Genomic DNA, 27709 nt, shown 5'->3' on the forward strand with positions numbered 1-27709 from the left:
ACAGTTGGAGATATTCTTTTTAAGTGCAAGGAATGGCAACCGGTAGGGCTCCCGATAGAAGCCCCAGAACTGTAGAAAGATATCGGCAGGTCTTCCGAGCATGTGTCCGGATACAATTGTACGTCCACATACTGTTAAAGTATCAAAGCAGGCACTATAGTATTATATCATACCTAAGCGAACTAATAGTACACTGCAGCTATAAAAGCAAATGCCAGAGGAGAAATAGCTCTGTAGAAACGAAAAGAAATAACCACAAACCCAGACCCATCGCCAAATCCAACGCATCAACGCCTGACAAAATAACAAGAGAAAATAATCCTGACAAGGACGAAACGAGAGCAAGACTCTGTAAAAAAGCGAAAGAATCTTTTTTTGCTGTATATCACATTGTATAGTGGGAGAAGAAGAAATGAGAGCACTCGAGCGGAAACAAGTGCAATCCATTGAGAAAGTAAACGAAAAAGGATATATCAATAAGCAAAGGTCCGCAGGAAACAGCTAAAATATCAATCCAGTCCCGCGCGCTAAGCCATATCTTCATCTCGAGCAAGGCGAGGGGCAATTATAAAACGAACAAAAATCACACTAGCCCTCCCGGTTAATGATCGTACCCGGCTCCTCGTTGCCATGGACTTGCGTTGTTCTGTGCCCGCTGGAAGGGCGATGCATTATACCCTCTTGGGACTGGCGAAGGCGACCGCATGCCATTGTAACTGGGAGGGGGGCCACGGTTGTCACTGGGGAACAGAGGCACCGATGGGTCCACAGGAGAAACAGGAACACCACCTGTGGCATTGTGAGGCGAGGTGGCCGAGTGCGGTGGTTCCAGGTTTTGACGGCCGACGCTAGCCCCATTGCCGCTGGAGAAGGAGTCATCATCCTCAAAGGGGCTGGTATTGTAAGCAGAGCCCTTAGCATCCCCACGAGCGGTGGCACCCAAGGCGTCCAATTCGGTGGTGAGCTGAGTCTGCGACTTGATGAACGAGCCACGGTCATCGCGCATCGGCTGGTAGCGGGTGTCGGGGTTCTTGGACACGATGGCGTAGATGGAGGCAATCAGGACCAGTATCAACAGAACCAGAGCGAACACGGCGTTGTAGACGAAGAAGACGACACCCATTACACCGGTGACAAGACCAGGCTGGTTGAAGACCTGAGCGAAGAAGAGCAGGAAGATGGCGTTAAGGAAGTTGATGGCCTGGATGGTGATGTTGTAGATGTTGGTCTTCTTGTCCATCCAGGGACGCAGCACACTGACGGCGATGAGCATGGCCGCTTCGATGATGACAAACGCGACCGTCTGCACGATAGGCGCGGGCTGGCTCAGGCCGATGAACATGCCCTTGACGAGGATGTAGACAAGGACAGGGATGACAAAGTAGTAAGCCGTGGCGCGGTACTGCACGTACAAGAAGCCCCACTTGTTCAAGCAGGTGGGGTCCGAGTAGAGGATGTAGGCCGGGTTCCGGTGCATAGTGATGGAGCGCTTGGCAAGACGAATAACCTTGACTGAAGCCCAACCCAATGCGGCGACCATCGACACAATCATGATGATAGCCAAGATGATCTCAGCAACCGAATCGCGCTGCGTCAGTTCCCAGAGACACAGCACGACCATTTGCGGAAAACCGATCAAGGTCAAACGGAACAGGATACCTCGAGCCACGACCTTCCACCCGTTGCGGAAGTCCGAGAACTTGTCACTGTTCATCTTGCCGTTCTTGGCGAGAAGCTCGCAGACACCCTTGAAGATGGCCACGATGATCATGACGACTGCCACGAAGAAGACGAAGAAGATCAGACCGGTCAGGAAAATATTGGTCTCTTCAATACCGGCTTCGAATCCTACACGTTTGATACCACGGACGGTGGTGGTCTTTTGAGTGGCCTTTTGCGACTCAGCCTCTCTCTTGAGCAACGGCTCGGCGGCACGCTTCATGAGAGCCAGGGACGGGTCAACGGAACGCTTGAGCACTTGGACGGATGTGGTGGACAATTCCGAGAGAACGGTCGATGGGGTACCTCCCGTCGAGCGCTGATACCAGGTGCAGATGGTTTGCAAGAAGCCCACACGGATGATACCCATACTCCACTGGAAGTTCTGCGTCCACGATTCGACAATCGGAGGCATATGGACCGCCACCATGCCGAACAGGGCCTGAGACTGCATGAAGCCGAAGAGAGACAGGGCATTGGCCGCCACGTGAGCAGCGGTGTTGGAATGTCCGAGACCGGATGTAATGGCAGACGCGGTTAGACCCAATCCAGAGATGACCGCGGTCGTCCAACCAACGCCTTTCTGGTAAACCGTTTGTCCGTTGGACAGACGTGCCTCGAGACAAGAGATACTCTCACCGGTATCGGTGGAGTTGATGTAGATACGGACATTGGCATCGAGGTCGGGAACCGTGTATGCGATGCCTGTGCATGTTAGGAGCCGCTCGCTATTTCTCCTTTCTCGAGTAGGAACACTTACTGGGAATTTGAGAAACGACATTCTCTGGAAGATCGAGGTTGGCCCTGGGCACATCAATGGGGCCGGTCTGCATGGGACAGAGACCGGCGAGGCCCATCTCACAAGGGTCCAACTCCTTTCTCAAGGCAGTGTAACCATAGGCCGTGAGAACAAGTTCAGCCTTGACCTTGCCGGAAATCGCAGCGACACCATCGAAAGCGAAGGCGAGCGAACGGTTGGCGGGAGTGAAGGTGACACTGAAATAGGTTGCCGTGAAGTTGTTGCTGTCCTGACAGAGACTGAGGGCATTTGATTCAATGAGCTTGGTGGCCCCTCCGAACTGCGCGAGAAGCGCGACGAAGAACCAGGTGAAGAGAGATATTAACCGCATATTGGGTGTACTCTGCGAAGAAGTTGAAAGGAAGAAGAGGGACGAGAAGAGACGAAGGCGAGGTTGTAGAGGGTGTGAATTCTTCGACTTGGCAGTGACCGAATGCGGAAATCACAAGGTAGTATTGAACGTCGCAGGGGAATTCCAGGGACGAGTTGGATGATTAATCACGAGGCGAAGAATTTGAGACCGAAAAATAAACGAAGAAAACAATCGCTTTGAAGAGGGAAACGGTTCAGAGCGTCATTGAAAGGGGGCAGGAAAATCGATAACCAGAGCGACTTTTTTCTTTGCGCGGGATCCAAAAGAAAGGAGAGACAGATCTATCAAATCGAAAAAAGAGCGACCGAGCGATAAGATCAAGGAATCAAATCCTTAACAAGTAAAAGAAAATAGACGAATGAATGGATCACTTGGGAGCAAGTGAGAGGCACGTAGAATCGAGCGAGCGGGACGGCGACACACAGTATAGCCGGGGAAGAGCGAAGGGACAAAAGAAGAACCCAAGTCTTCTTTTCAAAAGAAAATGCGAAAGAACTCTTTTCTTTTCTTTGGAGATTGACTCTCTTCTTTCTTTTGGTGATGCTTTCTTTCACTCTCCTGGGGGAGTAATACCTCTGTTTCCAGACAGAAGAAGGGGGCCTGGAGAGGAGAGAGTAAAAGAGAGAAGAATAGACAGGGTAAACGAGAGTCGATGATGGCACTATTAGTTAATGGCGAGGGGATTCAAAAAGAAGCCATCAAAAAGAGCGAAGAAGAAGAGAAGAAGAAAAGAAAAGGCGAAAAAAAGAACAGAAATGAGAAAAAAAAGTCAAAAAAAGAACCGACAGACGGAACTGGGAGGCGAAAAGAGAGTGTTAAGTCAAGTATGGAAGTGCAACGGAATGGAGAATGCTGGAGGTATGACTGCTGACTCAGCCGGCAGGGGATGGAATTCAGGGATGCCTTTAATAGTGCTCTGTAGTTGGATGTCAAGTGCTGCCGTATTAAATGAAGTTGATCGTTTATAGCAGTGCTTCTCTTACTACTCCAGAGTATCTATTGTCATATCCCATCCCATGCTCTATACTCTCCTCCTCCAGACTGTACACCGGAGTATGTACAACCTACATGGTACAGAAGTGCACGCGCGTCCTCAGGAGCTCAGCCAGTGACAGATGGTCCAGCACTTGTGCCGCCCGGCGGATGCTGTGGATCGAAGTGAGCCTGTCCGTCCATCGTTACTCGCTCTGGGGAAGCGCTCACTTGCCGTTCCGTGTCGATGAATGACGATATCCTTTGTGTTTGTTCTTTCTTTCTGCCTTGTTTGCTATAAATATTCGCATTCCACTATTAAAGAGTGCAAAGAGTGCAACATCTACAACTGAGTACTCCAGAATGCACGGAGTACTCTGTACGTGCAGACGACATTTAGATCTGACACTATGCAGGGACACTGCATTCTGTCCCTTATTCGCATTATGATTCTTATCCAAGAACTTATTCCAAGTCTGTTCGTTGACCGCATGCGACTCCATACAACTCCACAGAAAAGGAAATGCCCAGGATGTGCACTGCCCCAGCCCCCTTGGCGGATAATGGATGAGCTTACCAATAGTTACTTGTAGTAACCCTCTTAATTAGTCCCGGGCAATGTTAGTATTAAACGGGTTAAGATGTCTTTGAACGACTGTTGGTGTGTTTCACATTGGATCGTTTGGGAGCACTGTGTGCATTGCAGTGTTACTCTGTAGGAAAGTCAGGGTCCAATGACGCTGAGCCTCGGATCGGCCTCGATTGATCTTCGCTGGAATGCGCGTCTTGGTGGAATCAGCCCAGCGGTCACCAAAACCAAGATCTGGAAGGATTTTTTGATTCCTGACGGCCGATGTATCTTTCGTATGTGTGCTCAGGTTCGGAGAATATGGCACCTTGGCTCTCCAGGAGGCCGTGGTAAATGGCAAATAGAAATTGGGCGGTTCTATTTTTAACGCCGAACCATATGACCGATTGCTCTACAAAGTATGGTTCAGACAACTTATGTACTCTTCCCTCGACGGTTTCAACCTGAGATTAATCTCAAAGATAAACATTCCATGTGAGTAGCGTCAGAATAACTTATCTGAAGTAAACAATTGCTGCTTTGACTGGCTTGTGCGGTATTCCTTAGTCTCTCTATGACTGAACGGTCAGCGTAGAGAAGCTACCTTTTTCATTCTGCTCGAATCCCCCTTGTGTTTTCTCATCTTTTGCCCATCTTCCTCATCACTATTAATTGAGAATATACGATGTAGTACAAGTAGAAGCAATTGCTCAGCGGTTACTTAAACTCCCTAGTCTGTACTCTCTCTGCATGAGTCGATATTCCGAACCGTATGAGACCACTTTCTCTATCAGGACAAGTTCACTGTACGAGTACGAGTCGGCTTTGGTTCGGCCTAACTGTCTGAGGTGTTCATTTAGTTATGCCTTATATGCCTTTATGCCTCAATGCTATCTGCTATCGTTATCTCCACGTGACTAGATGCTAGAATTCTCACCGCCTGGCAATAAGATTCTCGCCCGCAAAATCTAATATCTCCGACCGCCGAAAAAAAAAAGTCTCCTACGAGGACAACCAGGTACAAGAGAACAAAACATTATAATAATCAATTATGGCAAAGGAGATCGAGAAGAAGGCAGAGCCCGTTGACTCGGCAAAATCTATTGCCAAGAAGAGAAAGAGAAAGCATGCGCGCGCCGGCGCAGGTGCTGAGGAAGAGACTCCCAAGCAACAAGCAGCTATCGCCAATGGAAATAGAGAAGTGAGCGACAGTGACAACGAGAACGAGAACGAGCAAAAGAAGACTTTCTCGAAGATGAACGCGACCAAGGAGAAGGAATTGTCGAGAAAGCGGAAAGTAAGCGACTCGCCCAGTGAGGAAGAAGACGACGAAGAAAAATCGCAAAGTGAAAACGACGATGACGATAGTGATGAGGAGGAAGATAAAGGGGATGAGGAAGCTGCCGATGACAAGGCCGGTGCAGACCTGCCCTCCGTGGATGCTGTCCGTCTGCCACAGACAGAGGGCGCACCGCAAAAGTTCTCGGACTTGAACCTCTCGGACAAGACAATGAAGGCTATCGGGGATATGGGTTTCCACACCATGACGGAGATCCAACAACGGACTATTGCTCCATTGCTCGCTGGACGGGATGTACTGGGTGCTGCAAAGACCGGTTCCGGAAAGACTCTGGCTTTCTTGACTCCTGCTGTTGAGATGCTGAGTGCCTTGCGGTTCAAGCCTCGGAATGGTAAGCATTCTTATTATCATACTATGATTCAGTACTAATGTTACTAGGTACCGGTGTTATCGTCGTCTCTCCCACCCGTGAACTGGCCCTGCAGATCTTTGGTGTCGCCAGAGAACTCATGGCCCACCACTCCCAAACGTACGGTATCGTCATCGGAGGCGCCAACCGCCGCGCTGAAGCCGAAAAGCTCACCAAGGGTGTCAATCTCCTCATCGCAACCCCCGGCCGTCTCCTCGATCACCTCCAAAACACCCAAGGCTTCGTTTTCAAGAACCTCAAGACCCTCGTCATCGACGAAGCAGACCGCATCCTCGAAGTCGGTTTCGAAGACGAAATGCGCCAGATCGTCAAGATCCTGCCCGCCGAGGACCGCCAAACCATGCTCTTCTCCGCTACCCAGACGACCAAGGTCGAGGATTTGGCACGGATATCGCTGCGTCCGGGTCCGTTGTACATCAACGTTGACCACCGCAAGGAACACAGTACGGTCGAGGGATTGGAGCAGGGATATGTGATTTGTGAGGCAGATAAGCGGTTCTTGCTGCTGTTCTCATTCCTCAAGCGGAACCTGAAGAAAAAGATCATTGTTTTCTTCTCCAGCTGCAACTGCGTCAAATATCACGCCGAACTCCTCAACTACATCGACCTGCCTGTGTTGGAACTTCATGGCCAGCAGAAGCAGCAGAAGCGCACCAATACTTTCTTCGAATTCTGCAACGCCAAGCAGGGTACCCTCATCTGTACCGACGTTGCTGCCAGAGGACTCGACGTATGTTCCCCCCATCTACCCCATAATTCTATAATCCCAATACTGAGAACCGCAGATCCCGGCCGTCGACTGGATCATCCAATTCGACCCCCCAGATGACACCCGTGACTACATTCACCGTGTCGGTCGTACCGCACGTGGCAAGGAAGGCAAGGGTCGCAGTCTGATGTTCCTGCAGCCCTCCGAAGTGGGCTTCCTCAAGCACCTCAAGGAAGCTCGCGTTCCCGTCGTCGAGTTTGACTTCCCCGCGTCGAAGATCGTGAATGTCCAGTCGCAGCTTGAAAAACTTATTGGACAAAACTACTATCTTAACAAGGTAATTTTTTTCCCCTCTCTCCCCAGACTTGCACGCAAACCACATGCTAATTTGGTAAACTACAGTCCGCAAAAGATGGCTACCGCGCCTACCTCCAAGCCTACGCTTCGCACTCCCTCCGTTCCGTCTTCGACGTCCACAAACTCGATCTTGTCAAGGTGGCCAAGGGCTTTGGTTTCTCCACGCCCCCGCGTATCGACATCCAACTTGGCTCGAGTCTGGGCCGTGATAAGAAGCAGCAGCAGGGACGGAGGAATTACGGGTCTCAGCCTAATGGGAAGGGACTGAAGTTTAAGAGACAGAGGAGGGATGATTAGGTTTATTTGTATAGAGAGAAAAGTTTGATTTATTGTCGATAGTTGTTTGGGTATGGCGTTTTAGCCTGTGGATACATTAATTGCATATGCTGTTCTACAGAGTTCTCTTATTCAGGTTCAGTAATCATGTTATGTACAAGCTATTGAAAGTCAATGATAACCTTCCTCGCAGAAACACCCTTCATCTGTACATCCAGCGCATGCTGCACACTCTCCAATCCCTTCCCAACAACAATCGGATCAGGCTTCGTCTGCAACTGGCCGTTATCAAGGGCAGCAGGGACAAAGTCCTCCCATATAGCCTTTCCAATCTGTTCGTGTTCAGACATGGCCAGGTGTAGCGCGAAGACTGTACTGTTAGCCTCACCATCCTCGGAATAATGGACAAAGGAAACGGAACATACCAAATCTAGCATTCAACCCCCTCGCCTCTTTATACGGCAACACACTCGCAATCCTCAAGCCCTTCTTCCCAAGTCTCTCCAGGATCTCCGCAATAGGTGCGATGCTCTTCTCCTCGCTAATGGCATCATAAACACCAACCAGTTCACTCTCCGCCTGGCTTAACTTTTTCACGACATCCTCCACTAAACTTTTGGCCTGATAATTAAACACCAACGACGCACCCAGCGACTTCACGAAGTCAAAGTTCGATCCTGAGGCCGTGGTCACAACCCTCAATCCCGATGCGGCGGCGAGTTGGATCGCCGTTGCGCCGACGGAGGACGACCCGCCCCAGATTAGTACCGATTTTTTAGCACCGAATGTTGGTCTGGACTTGGGATTGTCGTTGATGGTGGGTAAGGGGAGAGACAGGTAACCAGGTAAATAGAGCCCAGCTGCAGCCGTTGAGATGGCCAACGGTAGAACGACAGATTGTCCGAAAGACAAGGAATCCGGAATCTTCGACGTAAGGCTCGAATAAGCGTGCGGATAGAGCTGGTAGCCTGAGTGGATGGGATTTGCTGTTAGGAGGCTGGGAACGTGTCTGTTTACACATGTTGTTAGTTCTATGCACTTGATAGAGGGGGTGTGAGGGGAACACACGAAATAACACGATCACCCTTCTGGAAACGGGTAACTCCCTCGCCTACTTCGTCGACTGTTCCTGCTACGTCTGTTCCCAGGATGAAGGGGTAGTTCTTGACATAGGCGCTGTATTCGTAGTTTCTGCGGAAGTCAACTTCAATTCCATTCGGATGGCTCAGAAACATAAGCTCACTGGATCTTCCAGTCAATTGGATTCTAATGCATGTTAGTCAAGGCTTCTTTCATGGACTGTGGTTAGGGTACTCACCACCGCCGCTGCATGGTTTTTGATAACGAGCGTTCCTGGTTCGGGCTTTGGCAAAGGCGCATCGTCGACTTTCAAGGGCTTTGCCTTTTCAGATACGATCCATGCTGCGCGGTTGGTCATTTTGTTGGTATATACAATGGATGGAGGTAGAGGGGCGGAAATCGATATGAAGGGTGTATTCCGGAATAGATCATGTTGTCAAACTCCGGCTCCGGTTCAACATATTAATCAGCTTTTGGGCAAAAAAATTTAAGGTGCTTCACGTGAATTGGCAAAGGCGAATCCCATAGATTTATTACTATTTATGCACGTTTTCCGGAATGCAGACGTTTTGCCGAAAGCTAGACAAACAAGACTAGGTATATGATATGGAAACATTGTAAAAAACCGTAAAGACCACTTTCCTACTACCGACCATCACCAAGACCCGGAGGCGGCCCCGGAGGACCCGGCAAAGAAGCACCCGGAGGTGCACCCGCAAACGCTGGCATCGGTGGTGGGCCACCAAAGCCCTCTTGCCCCGGAGCCACTGGGGTGCCAGGACTAGGACTCGGGGTGAACCCGGCACCGGGAGGCGGAATGGCTGGGAATCCCTGTGCACCTGGAGGGGGAATAGGGAAGTTCGGGAAGCCACCAGGGGGCGGCGGAGGGAGACCCTGCCCACCAGGCGGTAGTGACATGCCAGGCATAGGAGGTGGAGGAAGGTTTCCAGAACCGGCAGGGAACGGGGGAGGGAAGGGAAGGCCACGGCCACCGGGAGCTGTATGATCATTAGTTTGATTCCGGAGCACGGGAACAAGAGAACGTACGAGGTGGCATCCCTGGTGCAACAGCTCCAGGTGCTCCTGGAGGAGGAATTCCAAACGGGGGTGGCGGCATTTGACCCGGTCGACCTATCAAGAACCCTGTATCAGCTTGCGATTCTTTCCCACACCACCTTTCGTCATCACTAACCTGGGAATCCAAATGGCGGAGGGTAGGCACCCGGGGGGACCATGACAGGATTAGGAACGGCCTGCCCTTCAGCGGCGTACGACGACGTGATCGAATCGATGACCGATTGAGCTTGTTCCTGTCCAATCTCTATCCTCATCCTGTAAGCCAATATTCTTAATGAACCCTCAGGGACATCTCACATACGTTGATAGTACTCCAACACGTTCCTCAAATGGTTCCGTCCCGCATTATGCGCCTTGCGCACACTCATCGAGTCGTGCGTGAGGTAGACATCGCAGTAATCACCTATACGGGTCGCAACGGTTAGCGGAAGTCGATAAGGTTGTCGGGCCACGGCAAAACCTACAGAAGAGTGGATGGAAGTTAGTATGAGAACATATATCATCGGGGAACCGGGGAATACTTATATTTCGGCATCTTGAATTCTATTGCTGGCGATTCAACTGTTCCTGATGTCCTAGACCAAGCTTTGACGGGTAGCGCTCCAGAAGCGCGTTGCGTAGGGTCGGGAAGAAGCTCAGCGTCGCGGGAAAAGAGATATTCAGATAAACTCGGGATGCGCCAATTCACTGCTATTTAACACGACGTGATGATTCGTGATGTTTCTTAGTCTGAGAAGAGAGAAAGCTGGTGGTCGACGTTGGAGAATATCGATGGCGGAGGTTCGTAAATGGAAGGCGGTTTCTGTTGGCAAAAATAAAGCATATCGTTCAACGATGAAAGCTTCATGATTGCCAATTTAGATGTGCACACTACGGAGTAGGATATGTGCTCATCGGGATGGTTTGTTGATTTGCTCTGTATGAAGATAATGGCAGTGTGAGCTACTAGTCCATAATTTGAATCTGAAGTTGCTAGTAGTATCGGATCGATATAGATCTTGCTTAGCATACGGATATGGATATATATTTAGCAAAATCAATACAGTTACTTTGCGTTTATGATTACTACTTATCGGGCATACTGCCAAATGGACTCGAGTGTCTGCGCAGAAAGGCGTTCATGCCAGTGTCATCTCTCAACGAGACGACTGCAACAAGCAATTGCTCCGAAGTGCAGCTCGAGCGACAATAGCTCGATGGCAGACCGTCATAACAGCCCGACAATGTGCGAAGGGGCCAAACTTTATGAGACAGTCGTGATTGAGTCAGTTGATGCAGGCAGTCAGAAACTGCATTTCTAACATGGACATGGGCGCAGCCTGATGGCAATGGCGAGATCAGATGCGCAGCCTCCCTTCATTCCAGCTGATGAGCAAAATCGAAGCAAATGATCAATGCGAGGACACAGTAATAAGATCTTTTGATGTCTGCCTGCATTAGCTGTACTCTGCATGACACAATTAGCACCAAGTATATGGCGATGGCAAAAATGCCCAGAAGTAAACAAAGCACCTGACGGCACCAGCCACCAAAATAGTGCAAGTAAGAGTTGAAATGACATCCTGGTCTCTCAAAAATACCAGCTTTGAATATGCAATAGATTCAATTCATCACCTCATCACAGCACTCCCTGTCGCAGACCGCATCTAGAGTCTAGAAATCACTCAAGCAACAGAAAACAGTACGTAACCGTTAGCAAATGGTTCTCAAAAGCCTGGAGGCTTGCAGATGCAACAGTGGTAGACACGATCCGCGCTAGACCGGTCGTGCAGAACGGCGGATTTCCTTGTCATTCGTTTGAAAGTGGCGCGGGGAAGTGTACAATGTCATCATAGTCTCCTCCCCGACAAACCCTAACCCTGTAGAAAATTAAGGAGGTTTCCATGCAGCTAAGAGGAGAGAGTTATTATAAGATGCATTTCAAAATATCCCTCATTAACGTCGGGGTGGCAGAGGGTACTACATATTCTGCGGGAAGCAGGAAAATCCGGGGAAACAGGTTCGATTCGGCTGTCATCGGTTGCCATTTTCGGATACAGCCGGTCATTTGCCCGGATGGCCGGCTCGGTGATGTGGTCCAATAAGAAGTCAGAATCTGGGTGGGGTCTAGCTGAGGAATTTTTTTCTCATCGGCTGACTGCTGAGTCAGGAGCCCTGATTTGGTTTGTTTTGAAACGTTCCAAACGTACTCGTACCATGGCAACTGCATTGAAAATGTCGGTCAGGGCTTTTCATGTAGAATATTCGAGGCTTAATGCACTGACTGAAGAGTACCCCGTGTGGCCTGACGATGAATGAGTGATTTCTTTCGTGACCGGGGTTGTTACTAAAAGTATGCAATGATGATCTGCCAGGGCTATGAGCACCCTGCCGAGAGGCCAGATCTACCAGCCAAGAGCGGCTGTAGTCAGGAGGCATTTTCAATAATTACTTGTAAAATAACAGACAGTTGGCATTATGAGATGCCCAAGAAGACAAACATGCTGGGCAAAAGGAACAGCCCAGGACCGAGAATGAGTACCGTGACAAAATAAAAAGTCCTCGGTAAGGACTAGTGAGGCAGCGGATGGAGCCTACCGAACACGTCGCCAGCCCTGACACATAGTAACCCAAAGCAGCGTGGTCAACGTGCTGCCGACGGGCGATGATGCAATGGTACAGCAATCTTCCCCTGTATTCCATAAAAGTTCCATGGCATCACTTTGTACTATTTGCATTATCCCTGCCAAGGGACTTGGCTCGCAACACATGTTCATTATTCTCTCATCATCCCATTCAGGGATAGTACACAGTAGCATGGCTGAATTACAGGTAATTATGAACTCAACGCGTGACCAGTGAAGCGTGGTTTCCATTACCCCCAGGAAATTGCTGGTCTTACCCATTCTGGGACTCATGGCCCCCTAACGCCCCCTGATTGGCCCTCACGGGGTTTCTGTTACGTAGCGCCACCACGCCCATTGGCGCTTGTTTGTCAGATGATCCGGGGGCGGCTGTCTGCGGTAACCAATTACAACGGTCAGTGATCACGCCGTATTCAGTAACGCGCGCCAAGTGGGTTCTTGGCAAGGCAAAATTATGAAAATAAAAAAGAAAAAAAAAAGCGCAGTCCCACAGGGGCCCACCTAGTACCCCATATGGTAGCGACCAATCATGCGTCACAGGACGGTACCTGGCAATGAATCTTTGGTTTGTATAAAACCCTGAGGGGGCCCGCCTGTTGTCTGGGTCTGATTCACAGTGCAAACATCTTCAAATCTATCAGATTTCTCTATCGTGTCCCTGTTGACCACCTTCGTTATCACTACTACTCCCACGCTACCAACGGGACACCATACCTGACCTTCTTCAATACCTCCCACCTATACACCACCACAACATTCGGATGGCTTGGAACTGCATACAGCAAATAGAACAGAGCTTTCAGTTCAATAATAATAGTCATCATAGACATCGTTCATAATGCCTGCCTCCACGAATTACCACGTCATTGAACCTCATCCCTCCGTCCCTCATACCTCCCGGCCGGCCATCCATACAGCTCGCGGCGGTGCTGGCAATGTCATCAGCCTGAAGAACACAAAGACCACCGATTCCCGTAATGCCTCCGGTCCGCCTTCTCTGACTCGCCTGGACTCTCGTGTCCCTCGCACCTTCAAGTCCGGTCGTGGCGGTGCTGGAAACGTCCACAGCAGTAGTGAGCGTGCTATGTTCAGCTTCGACGAGGAATTGGAACGCGAATTGCGTCGTGTGGCTCCTGTCTACCATGTTGGTCGTGGCGGCGCCGGTAACATGATCCACAATGATACTTCCGGCTCGTCGTCCCTCAGTCGCATGTTCTCCGGCAGCAGCTCGGGCACCAGCAGCAGCTCCCTCTCGATGGGTGATCAAGTTCGCGACAAGGCCATCCATGGTCTGCAAAAGGGCTGGGGCAAGTTGAGAGGTGTGGCTTAAGGCCTTCCATCTTTGCGCCATTGTGTCTTTCGACGGGTGCCCAACTCGACCTTCAACTGTTACGAGTTTACGACCAAAAAAGTTCTTCGATTTCTCTTCTTTCAACCTTCCCTTCGAATAGCCTACAGGCCCTTTAATCTCCATTCCTTCTTCGATACCACTCCTACAAACAGCAACGGGCACGATCACCACTCGAAATCACTACTCTTTTGAACACCCCACGCAGGGGATACTTTGCTCCTCGCAACCCGTCTGTTTACCAGCGTGTCGATTTGATTGATACCCCTTTGGTTGATCAGTGCGCACCTCGCATTGATTACTTCATTTCCTTCTCTTCTCATTCCCTTTGTTCTATTTCTTTCTTCTCGACTACCCCTTTTGTCTATCCTTCTAGGCTTGGTTCAGGAGGTTTTTGAAACTTGCATTGGCAATTTTGCATGTTTATTTTGTTGCATCATATCCCACCCATCCCTTTTATGGGTCGGGTGCTATCTTTGGTTTTGGCTTTAGCTTAGTTACCATTCTACCGTCACAATATCACTACTAGCTACTACTATCTAGCTAGTAAGCAAATGCGCATTGTACTTGCCGTCTCTTCCACGCTATTCTATTCTCCGTACTACCACATAAGCCTAAGCTCTCGTGGTGTTGAACAGTGTAACCAAAACCATGAGGTGCTAAGCAATGGCACATGAATCATACTCTGTGCTCCTTTTCCGTGAATCGTTGCATTTGCTTAGCCTTCATGTGAAGCTTATTATCCCGTTTTCTCTTGGCGTAGATATTACCTACTCCCATCCAGGTAGTTAATCCCCGAGTAAACACACGTGTTGTGCGTGTGTTCGTAGAGCAAGGACTTATCCCACTTTTTCAGCCTCGAATAAGCATCCATCATCGTGACCCCACGGCTGATGTGCTGTAGATGAATGGAGGTGATTCAGAACCTAACCCAACATTGCAAAACTTCGAGTCATGTCGGTTGCTCTAGTGGCGTGCAGGTCAATCAGGGCCAACGTCTACGTATTGGCTACGAGGCATTGGATTGCAAGCTAGAAATCCCATTCTAATTGTTTGTTCGTATGTACACTCGTGTCAAACTAACCAAATACTGCCAAATAAGTACAGTTTATATGTAGGAAACTGCATATGTTGAACCTACGCCATTGCTATACATATCCGCGTTGGCAACACGTTTGACATAAAACATGAAACAAAAAGAAAGCTCGCGATAATACATCGATTCAAGAAACTCAACTCGCATAGACTGAAGAAATTAACTCTCATGGGTATCAAAAGCCGCTGCTCATATTCCAGAAAAAAGACCCAGATAGCGGTGTCATGGATTGCTCGACATCTCGCTGGTCAGAGTTCAGCGCCAGTGTTGTAAATGGTAATGTAGACGGAAGGAGAAGAGAGGAATTTGGGAGACGTTAGACCATCATTCGTGTCTTTTCACCTTTTTTCGTGGTTTTTCCTTCTTCTGACACCAGGACGTAAAGCGTTCTTAGACGAATTTCCGGTGGATGATTTCTGGGTCTTCGTGCCATTCGTCTGCGCTAACCCACATCTGTTTCTTATTAGCAGGGACATACAGAACCATAGAGCGTCTCGACTCACCTTTCTGAAAGTGCTCAACCCGGCAAGAATACCACCACCAATCCATGTAGTATATTTCCGTTCTGCAGGCGCAGAAATCCGAATCTTCATGTCCTCCACGGCCAATCTCTTGATCTCGCGCATCAACCGGTCAGGGAAGTTCTTGCAGAGGGTTGAACCGCCGGAGAGAACGATGTTGAGGTATAGCGATTTCCGCAGGTCGAGGTCTGTCCGGATAATGGCGTCTTGAACGATCTGGTGGACACCGGGATATTCGAGACCGATGAGTTCGGGATCGAAGAGGATTTCGGGGGCACGGTAACGTTCTTGTCCGACCTGTTGACATGCTTTAGAAAGTGTTGGCAATGGAGGCGGAAAAGGTGAAACGTACCTTAATCTTGTATCCATCAGGCAATGCATAATCCACCGACTTCGCCTCCGACTTGTGATAACTATTCATCCAGTCCTTCTCCTCCCGCTTCGGATCCAACGAAACATAGCACACCTTCTCCTTGATCATCCGCACCACCTCCTTCTCGGCACTGGTATGAAGAACGTGTCCATTTTTCCTCAGCAGCAACTGCAACTGCTCCGTAACATCCCGCCCAGCGACATCAATCCGCCGTATACTATTCGGTATTGCGAATCCCTCGAACACCGGCACCGCATGAGACACACCATCCCCCGAATCCAGCACCACACCTGTCGTCCGTCCAGACGCGTACAGCGACAACACTGCCTGGATAGAAGTATACAGCGCGGGCACATTAAACGTCTCGAACATGATCTGTGCTGCAGCGTCACGGTTCTTGCGCGGGTTCAGCGGCGGCTCCGTGAGCAGCACGGGGTGTTCTTCGGGGAGGGTTTTGAGTTCATTCTCGTAGACGTAGTGCCAGATTTTCTCCATGTCATCCCAGTCCGTGACAATGCCGTGCTCGAGGGGATACCTGATCTTCAGCAGGCCGCGCAGTTCTTGCGCGCGGTCTCCGATAAACACGTCCCCCTCCAGACCGCCGGCCATGACCCGGGGGTGCTTTGGGCGACCGACGAAGGATGGGAAGTAGCAGGAGGGAACTTCTTCGCCTGCGAAGCCGGCGCGGATGGTGCCACTGCCATTGTCGATGACTATGGGGGCGTTGTGAAGTGTTGCTTCGGCCATTGTGTGGGGATGGAGGGAGGGTTGAGGAGGGAGGGCGGATGTGAAGTTTGGTGACCGACGGAGTTGTTTAGTTGTGAAAAGGCCTCACGGCCGGGGTTACTGAACGTGTAGAACCGACAAAGGGCGATAGTGACGACAATTGAGATTTAAACTGAAATCTGTCGCCGTTGACAGAAAGCGTGTGCAATGGGGATGCTAAGTGGTGGCTTTATGGAGGGGGTCTCCAGTCCGCAACTTCGCGTCTCCGGCCAAACAGCGGAGCTTGGGCCACTTGTATACATCCTCCGTATGGATTATGCCACCACTAAGAGGATGGTACATGGAAACAATTGATGGTAACGGAAATCCAATTGATTCTCAATTCTTTAGTTGCTCAATTCTTTATATATACAATGCCTTTGGTCGCAATAATGGGCCTCTTGGCGCGGGACGAGTAACCATGACTGATTCCGTGCTCCAAAACCATCAAAAGAATAAGATAGATGACAATAGTCCTGTCATATCTTAGCTGTAGTAGCGCCCAGCGCACACTGTATTGTGTCATTCGTCATAAATATACCCAGTCCGGCGTGGCTCAAGGCCTATACTTCCAACCCAAACCAATATAACCCCAAACCGTAGGAATCAATCCACAAACCCAAGCTCATCAGACATAACCTGTTCTAGCGTCGGTTGTCGTTGGTTTCGTCCGCGAACCGGCGGCCATCTCAACATGTGAGAACGCAGGGCTTCTGCTTCGCTCACAGCTTCGGATACCTCACTGGCAAATTATCAGTCATTTATCTCACTTGAATTTGTTGGAAAAAGACATACTTGACATTGCTGGCTATCACATAGCCTTGCTTTTGTAGCTCATTCGCCAGTTCTTTCTGATGGTTATCCTTGAGCGAAGGATTTGGGACGACCACGAGTGGAATACCCAGGCGCATTGCTTCGAGGATAGTTCCTGACCCTAGCATTCAATTAGCACCCTCCTAATGTATCCCCGCATTAAGGGAATCATCGTACCTGCATGACTGATGATCATCCCGCCCTCCTGATCGAGTTCAGCATTCGCCTGAGCCAGACGCATCTCTGCACCAAGTCCCGCCTGGTTAAAGTCTAATCCGGTAATATCAATCCCATGACGAGCCACACTTCCTTCCGGGTTTTTCTTGGTGAAATTCTCGCAGATGGCTTGGCCATCTTTGCCGTACTGAACGAGTAAATGTGTGTACCCGTGTTGCTTCAATGCGCTCAGGAATGTCTCGTTGAAAACAGATTGGAGGAGTGACTCGAAGGAAGCCGTGGCTCCCACCGTTACAAAACACAGCTTCATGACTGGGTTCTGCACTTGGAACCTTGTGAATCTTTGAGGACTAGACGAATGACCGCGGGGATCGGGAACCCTTTGATTAGCGAGGAAGTTAACCACGACCTCGTTCACGGAGTATATTACACCTCATATATGGGCAAATCGAAAAAATGCAGCAGGAGGAATAAATCACTGGTAATGTTGCCGGAAAGTAAGCTAGCAGTCGTCCGTAGTACTAGACGATGTTGGAACTCGTCCCAATCCGGTTTAGCGCCCCTCCGCCGCCAAGCCCCAAAAAACATCCTCCGAAAGTCCATCGAAAACCGTCCGGCGCAAGCACGGGAAATCCCACACTCACAGCAACACCCACAATGGCCTCCGTCGCAAGGTCTCTAGGCCGTCCAGCCTTCCTCCTGGCCCGGAGAGGCCCCCTTGCCACGTCCTCGCGTTCATTCTTCCTCACGCCCTTCAGATACATGCCCGAGGATCCCCCGGTCCCTCCTCCCCCAAAGGCACGGAAACCCGAAGACTATGCCGCCATGCCGGAATACTCGCCAGACCTGCTGAGTAAGGAGGAGCGGTCGATGTACGACATGATGGCCCCCGAGGAGAAAGAGCAATTTGATGCAGAGAACCGTCGAATTGTGGAGGAGTTCAATGATCCGCAGAAGCGCGCGGCCGCATTCGCTGAGATTGAGAATCTGGCGAACCAGGTGGAACGGGAGGAGCCAATGCGGTTTAATGATGAACCTGAGAGGAGACGGGGGTTCTGGGCGGAGGACGATGGTGATGAATTTGCTCTCGTCGAGGATGGTGATGAGGCGTTCAACGACGATGAAATCACCTCCATGGCTCATGCGGAAGTCGAATTGCACCGCGAGATCAGAGAATACGCACGCATTGCAGCATGGGATATGCCTCTGTTGAGCCGTATGCCTTCCCGATATTTTCCAATTGCGTACAATTGCTAAACTGCTACAGACCTCGCAAAGCCCTTCACCCTCCCTCCTGAAACTCACATCCTCCGCTTCCGCTACACAACCTATATGGGCGAACAACACCCCGCAGAGCCCAAGGTCGTCGTCGAACTCTCCACAAAGGACCTCACCCCCAAATACCTCACCGAAGCCCAGCGCCAAACCTTCCTCAAACTCGTTGGCCCGCGCTACAACCCCGACACTGACATCGTCCGCATGTCCTGCGAACGCTTCAACACCCGCGCCCAGAACAAGCGGTATCTAGGTGACGTGATCAACAACCTCGTCAAGGAAGCTAAGGAGGGCGATTCGTTCGCGGATGTCCCGCTTGATCTCCGGCACCATAAGCCCAAGCGGCAGCTGCGCTTCCCCAAAGAATGGATCATGACTGAACAGAGGAAGAAGCAATTGGAGGCGAGACGGGCGCAGCGGGAACGCTCGGAAGAGAAGAGGCAGATTGTGGACGGGAGTGCTGTTTTTGCGGAAGCAGCAAGGACACTGCCTGAGTTGAACCCGGCGTTGAGGGCGCAGGCGTCGAATGAGCGGGAGAAGGTGGCTGTGAAGGTCGGTGCTAGGGCGAAGAAGTTACGCTGAACGTTGAAAACATGATGGATGTACTGCATGTTTTATGTTAAAAGCAAGTGTTTGAAATGGGCGCATGTTCAAAACGGTATTTAGACTCTATTCCAATGTATTATATTTCCAGGTTACCTTGTTTCCTACTTTGGCATTATGCGTATCGTATGGATCATCATATCTGCGGCTCTCCCACCGTCATGCCCTATAATGATATAAGATACCCCTCCTGTTATAGTACACACACATGTAACCCCAAAGCAAGATATCCACAGATCGACCAGGAGAGAAAACACGAGATCCCCCACCGCACCCTGTTCCATGTTTCAAAATTCAACCACCAAAGCCAGTCCAGTCAGCTGTTGTCATAGTCGTGTGTTTGTCACCCATCCTCATAACCTAAACGATCAAACCAGCATCCAGTATATTCATCCCAGATAAAATCCAGATAAAGTAGGCGAACGATGTCCAAGGGTAGAATGTGAAGAAAAGAGGAGATATTCAACAACCCGTCATCCAACAACACACAACGAAGACGTGAAAACGAGAGACGTAAAGACAAACAAGAGAATTAAGAAAAACAAACCACTTGGCCGTCGAGCCGCGCGTGACCATTCTCAGAGGTCAGGTATATTTAACCGTGTAATTTCCACCATTTTGTTGTATCAAAAGCCAAGTGGTCCTCGCGTCCGACACGATTAAAACAAGAAACAAAAGAAATGATGAAAGAGTAAAGAAAATGGATTAAACAAACCGACATGGCTATTTCCCATGACCTTTCCCATTACCAGACTCAACACCGAAATCAAACAAATCTTCTTCAGAAGAGTTTGTGTTCGCAGACTTCTTCCGGTTGTAGCCCCTCTTGCTCCCAATAGCGCCTGGCATGACCCCGTCCTTGTTCTTGTTATAGAACGCTTGAGGACTCGACTGCGAAGACAACGAGGTCGGCGAATGAGTAGATGGGGAGGCCACACGAGTGGGAGGGTCAGAGCTGCCCAAGATGCCCATAGGGCTCGTGACCTGAGATCCGTTCGTTCCTTTAGAAGCCACGGAAGCGGCGCTGGAATATGTAGTGTTACCGTGCTGTGCGTTTTTGAAGGAAGCTTGGTCACGTATTTCCTGACTGTCACCGGGGACGACGATCTGGGAACGGGGTTGATACAGACGACGACCCTTTTGCGTTCTCTTGGAGCGTTGCTGGGTCGAGTTCGGACCGAGGGGGGTGGGGAGATAGTCCGGGGAGTTTGGCATGAGGGATTGGAGATTGCGAACCATTCCTTCGCGGTGAGCCTCGTCGGGTGTTTTGGTATTGGTATTGTTGGCGTTGTTGCCAGGGCCCGAAGCAGGATACGTCACTCCAGCCACGCCTCCATGTAAGGAATCAAGAGACGGATAGTCTGGAAGAGGATCGAAAGACAGAAGATCAATCTTCCTGGTACCGGGCACACCAATGCTCTGACTGGCTGCATTTCTTGATCCATGCCTCTGAGAGCTAGGTGCCCTGGGCGGATTCATAGCAGGATAGCTGGCACGGGGATTTCCAGGAAACATGGCCGCCCCGTTTCCATTGCTCTGAACAGTGGGAGCGTAGCTGGTCGCTTTCTGCTTTGAAGCTTTCTCTGTATCTGACGAAGAAGGAGTAGTGGTTCCGTTGTAGCGCAGACGAACCGGATACTGGATAGCCTTGACCGTGCTACTGTCTGCAGCATCCTCTCTCCAGTTATGGCTGTTATTGGTACTGGCACGAGCGTTGGCCCCCCCAGGAAGTATACTGGGAACGCCGTATTTCTCACGGTACCAACGGGGGATGTCACGAAGACCGAGTTTTTCCAGCATAAAAGGGTCGGTAGGCATTTCATGCTTGTAGAGGCAGCCTAGCTTCTGTTAGCGTTTTACCTCTTTCCACTTGGAAGTGGCTAGTACCTACCCTGCTGCTGATAATCACATTCTCCATGGCGGATCCAATAAGAGCAGTATTCTTTTTTGGCATTAAAATTGGGACCCTATAGAGTCAGCCTGCTGGACCTTTCAAGATGATTAGAATAGACCAACCTGCTTAGGGCCTCCCGCTCTCCCACCACTACCACCAGCAGGAACCAACCAATTACCCGCAGCCGCAGTCTGAGTCGACGAATTCCCTGCAGCCCCAACCGGCCACTGCGGAGCCAAAGCCTGCTGAATTGAAGCATGCAACGCTAAGCGCTGGTTTGCAGGAATACTCTCATCGGAAAGAATCCGCACAAGCGAAGTCTGCAACTCATAGTCTCGAGAACGAGCACCAGCATCACCAGCAACAGCCGCAGCGGAATTTCCAGCCGTAGCTCGCATGGGAGCAGTCGGGACACCGTCAACAACGTAGGTCTGGTTTCGTGCGTTGACGGTTCCCAGACTGGTCATGCCCTGTGTGTCATTGGGGGACAGGGCTCGTGAGACGCCGCGGATGGAGATGTGCGAGGGTAGCTCATCCACGGCGATCAGGGGGGTCACGGTGCCGTTAGGACGCGTACAGAAAAACTGAGGGCGGAGAGGAGATGTCATTTTGTTAGATTTTCTTTTATGAGGGGAGATTTTTGTTGCTTTTTCTTTACTCTCGGAGGGGTTTGCTTTTTTAGAGATGGCAAAACGCCTCGTGCAAAGTCAAGAAAAGAGTATACGAATAGGACAGGAAGACAAGAAATACGAAGAAGAGCGAGAGACTATAGAGGGGGATAAAGAAGAGAAAAAGAAAGAAGAAAATGTGTAGCGAAGAGGAGGCTGGAGGGGGGAGGAAAATGGTGAATGTCACCCCCAGGGAGTCAGAGTACGTAAAAAAAGTACGACATTCACTTAGCAAAGGAGAAGGATAAAGAGTATAAGATCAAGGAATAAATGCAGATATATTGATATACAATACAGAGATGTACTTGTAGTAGGAAAGTTGAAGAAAAGAGCAAAGACAGAAGAGAACACAGTGAATATAAAAGATATTCCTCAAACCAACCCCAATCCACTATCAAAAGAAAAAGAAAAAACAAATCATGCGTTTTCTGTAGCGCTGTTTGCTTTGATTTCTTTTTTGTTTTCAACAAGTACCACTTCGGCAGCCTGCAGCAAACATCCATCAATCCACCCCGGATTCTATATATCGTTTCTTACTTGCGTGGATTATATTAAGAAGAGAAAAAGAAAAGAAAGAACGGACAAAGGAGCCAGGTTGATTACATTTCAATGATCTTAGCCCTATATCGATATATCGCTAAAATAAGAACTATGATCGCTGACGGGGATCGAGGATTGTCACTCGCGATGCCACGTTTTCCCTGTAAATGTTACGGTAGATAATAATCATCTGAACGATAAGGCGTAGAATAAATAATTAATACAATAGCTATGTTACAGAGTAGATCACGATGACCTCCACAAAACCCAATTATAACGCCCATGTCAATCATCAAATGCATTACCTTTGTCCATTCAACCAAGTCTTAAAAGTACTTCGCCATGAAGGGCCGTTGGGTCCAGATCCCATAGCTGTATTATTAGTTCCATTGTCACCAGTCAGATTGGTCGCGGGCGGCGGCCCCGGACCGATGCCAGGACTGACACCAGGTTCAGGAGCAGGTCCAGGTCCACCAGGGACCGGAGATGGAGCTGCCGTTCCATGAGTGCTATTCCTTTTCTGGCCATTGAGAACACCGAGAGCAGGTTTACCTCCCGAGGTCGGGGTCGGGTTCGGGTTCGGATTCAGGCTCCTCCGCCGACGGGCCAGATCTCCCTTGATACCACTCACGTAGCTTCGTGCCAGGTTTCGAATCTCACGATCTTCTATGGAATTCTTCAGTGCCTCGAGCATGCGCGAAAGTTGTACCTCGGACTGGAGATGCGGACAGGTCCGTTTAACTCCGTAGTGTGCAAGTCCACAAAGGGGGCAATGCTCAACCCCGGCCGATTTCAAACGGCACTGACCTGGGGGGTGGGTTCGGTTGCAAGCGTAACAGACGAGGATATTTTCTCTTACGGGGGCTGGGGCTGACGGGGGTTCGGGATCTGGAAGGTCGACACGTTCAAACGGTGCCACTGTTATTTTCGTCAGTACCTACCTTTGTCTTTCACTATTGACAGAAAAAAAAAGAAGAAAGAATTACCCTTGGTTCTCTTCGTAGCCGGCTTCAGATCATCCGACAACATCCCTGGGTCCGAATCCGAATCAGACTCCGGCGCGTCAAGATTTCCCGCTTGGAATTCGACATCACTATCGTCATCTTGCCGGCGAGGCTTGGCTGGTGAGATCCCTGCGGCATGGCTATAGTCAACTGCCGTCCGCTTGCGCTTCCCACGACCGAAGTTCTCTGCTTTCCTTTTGGCCTCTTCCTCTGCCGCCTGCTCCCGCTCCTTCAGAATATTCTCCCAGACGCTCGAGTTGATCGGTCCCTCATCCACCCCGTCGCCTAGCTGCCCATCAAGGTTCTGGTTGTCATTGGCCCATACGCGTGCGAAACTGAACGGATCCTCGGTGCTGTTCGCGTCAGGCGACTTGGTCTGTTCGGCTTGACTGCGATCGAGGAGCTTGTCGACTGATTCTGAGTCATAGTGGATGTCGCCAGAATCATCGTCATCAAAAAGCGCCTGAGCGCCGTGTCGTAGAATAGATTCTAGATCGCGGCCATCGTCTTCTTCGGCAATCATCCGGTCGATCAGCACATGATCCAAGACCATTTTCTTTTTACCGATCTGCATGATCTTCTCTTCCGCACTACCACGCGTCATCAACTGGAACACAAGCACCTTGTTCTTCTGCCCAATCCGGTGAGCGCGCGATGATGCCTGCATATCCTGGTGAGGATTGAAGTCCGGATCCATGATAATCACGGTATCCGCAGTGGCCAAGTTAATACCAACACCTCCGGATCTAGTCGACAAGAGGAAAGCAAAGTACGGTGACCCTTCCGCGTTGTACTCATCAATCCGTTTTTGCTTCTCCATTGCCGGCATCCGTCCATCGAGACGACGGTATAACATGCTCGATCCATCGAGGAAATCTTCTATGATATCGAGATGCTCAAGGAACTGACTGAAAATCAACACCCGGTGTCCGCGCTGCTGCAGCTTGGGTAACATCAGTTGAAGTAACTGAAGCTTCCCAGCTGCCTCGATTAAGTGCCGATGGGACTCAGTAACATCAGGAGTGCGCTCTTCGATGGCCTTGCTGTACAGGAACGGATGGCAAAGACATTTCCGCAACTGCAAGAGGATATTGTTCAAATTCTTGCGCTCCACCTGCTTCACGCCTGTCTGGTCGTCTTTCCGTTGGAAGATAGTCTCAATCAATTGAGGGTTCTTCGCTAGAATTGACTTGTAAAGCTTCTTTTGCACAACGGACATCGACACAGGAACAATGATGTTGGCAATGGGAGGAAGGAAGTTCAAGACTTGTGCTTTGGTCCGACGCAAAAAGAAAGGTCGGATCATTTCATGCAACTGAGGGATATTATCTTTCGATAGCACTCCGTACTCAGCCTCCATGTCTTCTGCTTTGATGCTAGGATCACAGAATTGAAGCAGGTTAAAGAGTTCTCGCGTGTCGTTTTGGAGAGGTGTGCCCGTAAGGAGAACCTTGAATGGGAACTTGATCTTGAAAAGACCTTCGTAGAGCTGACTCCTGTCGTTCTTCAAGCGCTGTCCTTCGTCAACAACAAGCCCTGCCCAAGGGATTCTCGACAGTGTCTTCCGAGAATGGTCGTCCACCATTGCTTCATATGATGTTACAACAACATGACACCGGAGAACAGAGCCTTCTTTGCCAAACATTTCATAGTCGTGGGCCAACTTGCGAGAAAAAGCAGACCCATAGTATGTGACGACTCGAATAGAAGGAACCCACTTTTTAATTTCCTTGCGCCAGTTGGGACAAGTCGCGTTCGGAACGACAACAAGGAAAGGCCAGCATTTGTGATACTGAATGAGGGTTGCAAAGAAACCGATAACCTGGATAGTCTTCCCGAGACCCATCTCATCAGCCAGAATGGCGTTCTGCTGCTTGAACCACATGTAGTACAACCAATTCAGGCCATCCTTCTGATATTCCATGATCTCACCACCAGTCATCGATTCCGGTTGAGTATCACGGACGACCGTCGTCTTGAAATTTTGCTTCCGAACATAGGCAAGGTGCTTTTTAAGGGCATCCTGACTAGGCGTGTGAATATAGTCGCGCCGTACCCAATCCTCATAAGCAGTTTTAAAGTCATTCCATCTCTCAGAATCAGCCTCAGGGGGTACTTCCCATACTGTCTCCTCGTATGGTAGACCCTTAAACTTCATGTATGCCTCCTGGACCTTGTCGATTCGTGCAAGGTCGGCTTCTTCGCTGCGATCCTGTGGCTTCTCAGAGTACCGGACATCGAAAACGATATCGACACGCAAGAAGTCTTCTGGGATTGCCTCTTGGGCGGACTTTTGCGGATTTATGTCTTTGTCTGACTTTAGGAACGCTCGCCGCATAGCATGTTTTGCGACTCCCCACACCCAAGTACCGGGCATCCATGTAGAGTGATGATATGACTTGTTCCGCCATTTAATGAGATACTCCTTCTTGCCTTCGGCCAGCTTACTTGCTGCACAGTCGACGAGATCGAGTTGAACTGGCCGCCAGGCGACCATGGCAGCAATTTCATCTGGAGCCGATATACAATCGAGACAATGCCAGCGCGACGAATATTGCTGGAAGGGCGAAGCGGCAACATCCTCACGATTATCATTAGACAACGGAGGTAGATGGTCCAGATGGTAGGCCCTACGACAGCCAGAACAGCGGAACAGAAGATTATCGAGGTTGTTAAAGCGCGTCATGTCGACAGAGGTGATCGGATCTTTTCCGCCATTCTCTTGACGGAGCTGTTGTTCTTGCTTAGGCGACAAGCGCTCCCTGAGAGGCTTGGACATTGACCCCTTCTCATTGCACGCGTTGCAGTGACCTAGATGCGGAGATAAACGATCTTTGGCATGGGCGACACCCAGACAATGACGGCACTGAAGAACAAAATGATCATCTGCAACTTTGGTAACGAGATGGTCTCTGCTCCCCCGTGGTCCTAGGCAAACTTGATGGTAGGAGAATGTGCAGCCTTGACAAAAGATCAGCGGGCCTTTCTCATCATTGTTATCAGAAATACCGCAAACATCACAAACGTTAAGATGACGATGTCTGAACGGATCACGGCGTGGGACTGTATGAAAGACCTCCTTGGCACCGATGTATTTCTTCTTCGCCCTAATCTCATTTTCAGAAAAATCATCTTCAAACCTTTCGCGCAAGTTGCTTCGCACTGTCCTCCTTTCGCGCGTTGAGAATCTAGTGCCTTTCGACTTTGGCTCATCATCAGAGTCAAAGAAATCGGATATTCTGGATGATTGCCGCCTGTTTTGCAAACCTTTGTGTCGGACGCCCCTCTGCAACCTTCTTGCTCTAGAAGTTGTCACAGAAGAAACAATCACGTCGTCACTCGATGAGCTCATTATACCCCCGTCATCGTCACTGCTAACGCCAGCAAAGAACTCCGTGAACAGACGGCGGGATTTGGTCGCGCGTTTAGACTGTCTGTCATTGACTGACCGAGATTCGGTAGAGTTGTAGTCTTCATCTGACGAGATCGTGATTCGCAAATCTTGGTCCGACGATTCGAAGCGTTCGAGGGCTTCCGGTCCATTTTGGAGGGTTTGGAGCTGTGTCAAGTTGACCTTCAAAGGGAAAGGCTTTAGTATCCTGGGTATTAAGTATAAGAGAACAACCCGGCCCTTACTGTTTGCAACTCGCTACTCCGCATCCGAACTTTATATACAACATCTCCGTCGGCACCCTGCTCCTCACTGATGATATACCAAACAGCTGAATGCCCTGGAAGGGTGTCATACTCCTCCCCATTCACTATCGCCGGGATCTCCACTGCCGCTAACTTCGGCCCTGGCGGCTGCTCATCTTCTGTCGTTACATCCAATTGTAATGTTTCCTGGAGCTGGTTCGCAGGCTGAACTTGAGAGCCCGTAGGCTGAGAGTTGTCGGGCTGGACTCCGTGTGAGCTCTTTGCGGCCGGTTCCTCCGCTTGAACATGCGCACTAGCCGCATCGAACTGGGAAAGAAGATCCGCTACAAGATCATCGTTGGGATCGAGCTGGAAATTCCAATCCATGGTTGACTGCGGGATGAATATCGAGAGCTATTCAGTAGGGTTGGAGTTGAAACAGGTAGCGAAGGGACAGTCAATTGCGGGCATTCTGTTAAGCGAAGAGGAATCAGCATAAAGCATTTTAAGCAAGCAACGGCAAGAAGCAACGAAGGAAAGAACGAGGGAGAGTCCGTTCCCCTGGTGAAAGTTGGACACGTTCAACCCTTAACAGGTAATATTGCTTGCGGGTACCTGTGAATATAGACGCGCAGTGACGCGAATCGCTCCGGAAGAATATTTTCCCGATTATCTTATCGGCGATCATTTGCAACAGAGACTTCAGACTGAA

General features: G+C 49.9%; 10 protein-coding genes across 10 annotated transcripts; 3 read left to right on the forward strand and 7 right to left on the reverse strand.

Annotated features, from left to right (window-relative positions):
* Positions 1-601: 601 nt before the first annotated feature.
* On the reverse strand, positions 602-2849 carry ACHE_10388A (transient receptor potential ion channel family protein; the record flags this gene model as incomplete). The annotated part of the gene is made up of 2 exons (XM_043278719.1): positions 602-2424; positions 2480-2849. The coding sequence occupies 2 exons, from the start codon at positions 2847-2849 to the stop codon at positions 602-604; spliced, it is 2193 nt and encodes a 730-aa protein (XP_043131508.1).
* Positions 2850-5482: 2633 nt separating this feature from the next.
* On the forward strand, positions 5483-7524 carry has1 (ATP-dependent RNA helicase HAS1; the record flags this gene model as incomplete). The annotated part of the gene is made up of 4 exons (XM_043278730.1): positions 5483-6122; positions 6170-6891; positions 6947-7207; positions 7273-7524. 4 exons carry the CDS (start codon positions 5483-5485, stop codon positions 7522-7524), a joined length of 1875 nt encoding a protein of 624 aa, XP_043131509.1.
* Positions 7525-7664: 140 nt separating this feature from the next.
* ACHE_10390A (zinc-binding alcohol dehydrogenase family protein) lies at positions 7665-8941 on the reverse strand (the record flags this gene model as incomplete). The annotated part of the gene is made up of 5 exons (XM_043278742.1): positions 7665-7873; positions 7929-8512; positions 8572-8694; positions 8747-8769; positions 8822-8941. 5 exons carry the CDS (start codon positions 8939-8941, stop codon positions 7665-7667), a joined length of 1059 nt encoding a protein of 352 aa, XP_043131510.1.
* A 287-nt stretch (positions 8942-9228) lies between these two features.
* ACHE_10391A (putative U1 snRNP complex component Yhc1) lies at positions 9229-10195 on the reverse strand (the record flags this gene model as incomplete). The annotated part of the gene is made up of 6 exons (XM_043278753.1): positions 9229-9581; positions 9631-9714; positions 9776-9904; positions 9962-10063; positions 10125-10130; positions 10186-10195. 6 exons carry the CDS (start codon positions 10193-10195, stop codon positions 9229-9231), a joined length of 684 nt encoding a protein of 227 aa, XP_043131511.1.
* A 2927-nt stretch (positions 10196-13122) lies between these two features.
* ACHE_10392S (DUF3602 domain-containing protein) lies at positions 13123-13614 on the forward strand (the record flags this gene model as incomplete). The annotated part of the gene is made up of 1 exon (XM_043278764.1): positions 13123-13614. One exon carries the CDS (start codon positions 13123-13125, stop codon positions 13612-13614), a length of 492 nt encoding a protein of 163 aa, XP_043131512.1.
* Positions 13615-15118: 1504 nt separating this feature from the next.
* RO4 (actin-related protein ArpA) lies at positions 15119-16369 on the reverse strand (the record flags this gene model as incomplete). The annotated part of the gene is made up of 3 exons (XM_043278775.1): positions 15119-15181; positions 15232-15546; positions 15602-16369. 3 exons carry the CDS (start codon positions 16367-16369, stop codon positions 15119-15121), a joined length of 1146 nt encoding a protein of 381 aa, XP_043131513.1.
* A 624-nt stretch (positions 16370-16993) lies between these two features.
* Positions 16994-17687, reverse strand: alg13 (N-acetylglucosaminyldiphosphodolichol N-acetylglucosaminyltransferase catalytic subunit ALG13; the record flags this gene model as incomplete). The annotated part of the gene is made up of 3 exons (XM_043278786.1): positions 16994-17129; positions 17183-17321; positions 17378-17687. The coding sequence occupies 3 exons, from the start codon at positions 17685-17687 to the stop codon at positions 16994-16996; spliced, it is 585 nt and encodes a 194-aa protein (XP_043131514.1).
* Positions 17688-18034: 347 nt separating this feature from the next.
* Positions 18035-19234, forward strand: RSM24 (mitochondrial 37S ribosomal protein mS35; the record flags this gene model as incomplete). Its single annotated transcript, XM_043278797.1, has 2 exons — positions 18035-18593; positions 18645-19234. The coding sequence occupies 2 exons, from the start codon at positions 18035-18037 to the stop codon at positions 19232-19234; spliced, it is 1149 nt and encodes a 382-aa protein (XP_043131515.1).
* A 744-nt stretch (positions 19235-19978) lies between these two features.
* On the reverse strand, positions 19979-21757 carry ACHE_10396A (uncharacterized protein; the record flags this gene model as incomplete). The annotated part of the gene is made up of 3 exons (XM_043278808.1): positions 19979-21093; positions 21147-21222; positions 21272-21757. The coding sequence occupies 3 exons, from the start codon at positions 21755-21757 to the stop codon at positions 19979-19981; spliced, it is 1677 nt and encodes a 558-aa protein (XP_043131516.1).
* A 901-nt stretch (positions 21758-22658) lies between these two features.
* Positions 22659-27384, reverse strand: ACHE_10397A (putative chromatin remodeling complex subunit (Chd3); the record flags this gene model as incomplete). Its single annotated transcript, XM_043278819.1, has 3 exons — positions 22659-23275; positions 23344-26935; positions 26998-27384. 3 exons carry the CDS (start codon positions 27382-27384, stop codon positions 22659-22661), a joined length of 4596 nt encoding a protein of 1531 aa, XP_043131517.1.
* Positions 27385-27709: the final 325 nt, after the last annotated feature.

This window comes from Aspergillus chevalieri, chromosome 1 (genome assembly GCF_016861735.1).
Source record: "Aspergillus chevalieri M1 DNA, chromosome 1, nearly complete sequence".
NCBI classification, from domain to species: domain Eukaryota; kingdom Fungi; phylum Ascomycota; class Eurotiomycetes; order Eurotiales; family Aspergillaceae; genus Aspergillus; species Aspergillus chevalieri.